The following is a 5,264-nucleotide window of genomic DNA, read 5'->3' on the forward strand; positions in this document are numbered from 1 at the left end:
TCACCCTCTCAATCACGGAGCACCTCTGTGACTCCGTGACAACGTGTATAGACATCTTTTCTGACTAGGAGACTGGCCAGGCATTGGAACAGGCTACCTGGAGAAGCTGTGGAATCTCTGTGCTTGGAAACTTCCAAAAGTGGATTAAACAGTCACTTGGCTAGGATGGTTTATAGTCAGGGATGATCCTGCCTTGAGCAAGGGCCTGGACCTGATGATCTTGTGAGATCCCTTCTAGTCCTATGATACTATGACTCCTTAGATCCCACCCCCAACAGGGAACTGGGCAATATCTGGCATTTCCTGTTCAGGGTCCCCTCCTTCTAGTACCCTCAGCTTTGAGCTTTTAAAACATACTCCATTGACTTTTAAAATATACTTTCATTTTGTCCCAAGGAATAATTTATATTTTTGCTCTTTGGCCCCAGATGCAATACAGACTCAGGCCTTTTGTCCCATGTGGGTTTATGCCCCCTCTCCCAAAGTTCAAATAGGCCCTCAAACCTTCTTCACGCCCTACATTCCTTCCAAGACTGTTATCAAGTTGGAATTCAAAAGCATCCAACTTTCCCCATGTGTCTTAAGTGTCTGTATTTATGACAGAAGATTTACTTAGTCTACATAAAGTAAATTATAGGTGACCCAAGCACTATCACGTGCCCAGTGCAGAATTACAGGTAATATACATTTAGGTTAATGACAGTTACCTTTAACTTAGATTCCACTAACTGAATAGACTCCTCCCTTTCCTATTCCTTTCCAATTACTACAACTTCTGTCATAATAGATTTCTATTTACAATATCAAATGCAAAATAAAAATCTAATGGGTGAACATATATGCAGGTCTTCTCTACTGAGCACACCAGTGTGCAATGCTGCTGCAAAAGCAGGATTATCATGGCTCATGTTCAGACAAACTGAGGGCCTCAATGCTCCATTCCCCCAGGACAGAGTATTCATACCACATTAATCTGAATCCGAGGAGCACAGAACTGCAGCATGCTGATGTATGGCGTCTTTACCACCGTGTTTAGGTAACTGAACACTATCTGTGCCCACAGCATTCACATGTTACTCAGAATTGCTAACGGAGTCTTACTAGTACACAGTTTTTCTTACTGTAGAAACAGCCCTATAACGTCTGTAATGACCTGCAATCTCACCTTATAAACAACACTATAGACTGAGTTGCTAGAAGCAAATATTAACTGACTAGAACTGTGGTAGAAACTGAGCATCCTGACAATCAGTGGTGATGTCAAGTTCTGAATTGTAGCACTTTTTCATTTTAAGTGAAATTTGGGGGAGGAAAGTGTTATATTTGTTTTGTTCTTTTTTATGTAGGTTCTGTCACTCCTGTATTGCAGCAAGCTTAAGGAATAATGCATGGACGTGTCCTTATTGCCGGACTTATCTTCCTTCCGAAGGCATTCCAGCTACTGATATCGCCAAGAAGATGAAAAGCATATTTCAAAATTGCACAGAGTGTGAAACACAGGTTTGTACCCTTGAACATCCACAATTGATTAAGTATTTATTCATACATAGGACCAGACAAAATTAAGGCCTCTTTCCAAGCTCTTATCTATACTATCAAAGTTCTGCTGACCTAGGGATATGAAAAGATCAGTAGGGGTCAGCAACATTTGTGGGCAGAGTACCAAAAAACTCCACAACCTTGACTTGTAAGATGTTGGTATGCCAAGGGCAGACAGCAAAGAGCCACGAGGGGCCCGATTTTTGTTGGGGCAGCAAAGCCCCAGCCCCTTCCTCAACATCTGCCCCAAGGTGCGCATGCACCCACTGCTAGCAACAAGCCAGGCTGAGGGTCCACAGACCCCAATACAGCTACTTGCAGCCTCCCTGCCACCTGCTGCAAGCAGCCTGCGCTCCATGGCCAGTGGCAGAGACCTGCTAAGAGCCTGGGCCAGCTGTGGTATGCTGAGCAAAATGGCTTCACATGCCATGCTCCGACACACGTGCCAGGGTTTGCCAACCCCTGGCCTGCAGCCAGTTAGTTCTACTGGCAAAACTCTCCAGTGTTTTGGATCTGCAAGCAGGTGAAGGCTTCTAGGACAGACCTTCTGCTGTTCATGGGAGATAACTGCTGGCAGAAAAACTCCTGCTGGCATAGCTGGGTCTACACCAGGTGGTCATTGGTCTTAAAGCAACAGTGGCACCTGTCATACACACATAGGCAAAGGTTTGTTTGCACAGGGAAACTGGCATAACAATACAGGAGTTAGGTATTCTGCTATTGCTACTTGGATATCTACCGTTATGTAGATTTCTTAATATTTAGCAAAATTTGAGTATTTGTCTTAGCATGTAATAAGTTACTCATTGCTATCATACCGTCACATCATATCTGCAATGGAAAATATATTTAACAGAATAAATTAGCTAAATTCTGTTTGTAAAATGACAGTGGACAGTTAGGATACATGATGAGGATGCATATGGAAATGTATTGTGCATTAAATACACTATAATTAGCGCATTTATAAATATGATACATCTCTAAGACTATATGTACAATGCAATCTAAAGATAGTATCCGTGTACAATACCTGTATTTAAAATCTTTGTCTCATTTTTATGTTGTTTTCCTTTATTAAAAAAACTAAGATCCTAGTCCACAAAATCTAATAAAGCAAGGTCCTGTATTAAAGTGAATGGGTCAGATCTTAGGTTAATATATGACCTAGATAGGGACCAAGGTGGATCTGAATGAGACCTGCTGAGTATGGCCTGTTGTCTCCAAAAATTTCATTAAAAAATATAAAGCTAGAAAACTAAGCGAAAAAGCCCTCAAACTGAAAAATCACTGAATTCATTTTACATTTGATACAAAAATAGTTTATTACAAAATGTATTTGATACAGTCTGCCAATAATAGCTTATTATTGCTGAAAAACTGGTATAACAACAGAAATGGTGATACATCTTGAGCTAAAATGCTATGACTCTAATGAAGATAGCACTGAAATAAACTGCCATTTAAGTAAGCTACACCCAGAATGACAGAGACAAGTTATGCTAACAGAACTGCCATGCAACTGATTTATTGCATAAAAGTATTCTGGCCTAAAACGTAACAGGCTGCTTTTAACATTACCTAGGTATGTCTGAGTGAAATGAGAGCTCATTTGAGGACTTGTGAACAATATATAGAAAAATATGGACCTTTGCAAGAGCTTGGAGACACAGAAACAAGGTACAGCACTTTGATGGTGATTATGTGACAAACATAACTTTTAATACAATTTCATGCAAAGTTTGAAAATGTGGAATTTGTTTCCTTTTCCCAGGGGCTGATAAAAGCCATTTCTATTTTTTATCAAAATGGTTGTTGCAAAGCTACCAAACATCCAGATTTGGCCATGAGGCTTTAAAAGCCAGATGGCTTTAACAACCAACAGTAGCAAAAATCTGTTCTTGTTTCCCAAAAGTGTTTTTTTACAATTATTACATCTCAGAAAGGCTTTATAGCATCTCACTGTGGCATGAGGCAGTGCAGAGATGAGATAGTGTGCTCAAGCTATAAGGAGTCCATCTCTGGGCATAGCTGGCTGAGTGCAGAGCTCTGCCAGTAAGCAGAGCTGTAACATTGTGGCTGGGTGTTGGGGGCAGCTTCAACTCATGGGGGCTGCAGCAACTTCTTGTTGCCACCATGCTGCTGGCATGATCACATGGCTGCAGTGGCAGCTGATATTCTTCTGCTTCACACCCCCCAAGTCAATACCCAGGACCACTGTCCTAGACATCCCACCATAGTCATGCTACGGGCAATAAATTCTACTGAGAGACAGAGCTTAGTGCACGAGTAGCAGTGCACTAAGCTAGCTACACTCCACTAACTGGCCATGCTGCTTCCAGAACTGGAAGTAGCATAGGTGTCTTCCTATTACACTGTGACTGCAGCAATACTGGCAGTGTATCAATAGGCCACTGACATAGCAATCAACATGGCTGTCAAGTTTCTGAATACTGAAACCTGGTAACACATTTAGAGAGCAGTTCTTCTGATCAAATTTTAAACAGAGTGCGACAAATTGTGCAAAAACTAAAATATTGTTACAATTTTTTATTTTTTTTTAACAACAAAACATTTGAGAATCTGAATTTTTAAAATAAGGTCATTCAGGTAGTTTACATCCTCTTCTAGTATTTTGGTTTATACTAAGGGTATTTATATAAAACTGCTGGTAACAGGCAAACTGGTATAATTGTGGTATCTTATACAGAAAACACCAACTGCTGCCAGTTCTTGCTATAGGTATACATATATTTGGAATTTGAAAATCTGTTCAGAGTTTCTTTGCTGTTTTCATTCCTCCTCTGTTAACCTATTGTGTGGCCTGTAGCAGTTAGTGGGGATAAAGACTAGGAGCAGCTACTGATCTGAAAACTAAAAGTTTTCAGTGCCTTGAATATAAAATCCCTTGACATGTTGTCTAAATTCCTAAATCTATACATTTGTTCAGACTTTTTTTAACCATAATAAAACACAGAAGCATATTTTCTTTTTCAGTGCCTAGAGATACCAGACTTATCATCCAGGATAAACCCCTCCCAAAAAACAAACCAAAAAAAAGCCCACCAAAAGCTATGTTCATGCATCAAGCCAAAATGGCAGGGCCTGAACACCATACAGTCTTTCTCATGTGAATGAGTACACACATAAGGCCTGCAGTCTCAGAGTGAAATAATAATTTAAAAAAAATAAATAAATCAGGAAACATGAAAGTGAAGCCTCGTCTGTGCAATATAACTTAGCCATATTTCAAAGATGAAGCTGTCTCCCCATTGTTTTCTACATCAGATTTTTTACACTGTGAATTTTTTGTCTAAGTTTACCTGACAGCATCCATAAGCACAAAGAAAGTATTTCCCATGCTAGGACTTAAAAATAGCTGGTGTGATTTTTTTTCATACACAAACACAAGAAAAGGAAAACATGTAAAGTTTCTGAGTAGAATTCTATTCCAGAAATATCTGAGCGTGAAAACAAGACTAATAACAGAATTTATACATAATCATCAGGTTTGGTCTATACTTTAAATTTTTGCTGATATAGGTGCGTCACTTACAAATGCAGAGGAGAAAAATATCCTATCCCTAACCAAAACAAAATCCCATCCCTAACCAAAATCCCACCCCTCACTGGGGTGCTCCTGGTTTCATAGTTTCTAGGGTCGGAAGGGACCTGAGCAGATCATTTAGTCCGACCCCCTGCCATGGCAGGAAAGAGTACTGGGG

The 5,264-nt window shown here is 40.0% G+C and overlaps 1 protein-coding gene across 1 annotated transcript in view; it reads left to right on the forward strand.

The window, feature by feature from the left end:
* RNF125 (ring finger protein 125) overlaps positions 1–5,264 on the forward strand; it is a 23,384-nt gene that overhangs the window by 9,091 nt on the left and 9,029 nt on the right. Inside the window, exons 2-3 of the mRNA XM_019547500.1 lie at positions 1,347–1,500; positions 3,125–3,219. Coding sequence (XP_019403045.1) covers positions 1,347–1,500; positions 3,125–3,219 — 249 coding nt within the window. The remainder of the gene's footprint in view (positions 1–1,346; positions 1,501–3,124; positions 3,220–5,264) is intronic.

Source organism: Crocodylus porosus, unplaced genomic scaffold (assembly GCF_001723895.1).
Source record: "Crocodylus porosus isolate Cpor-Errol unplaced genomic scaffold, CroPor_comp1, whole genome shotgun sequence".
Taxonomy (NCBI): Eukaryota; Metazoa; Chordata; order Crocodylia; family Crocodylidae; genus Crocodylus; species Crocodylus porosus.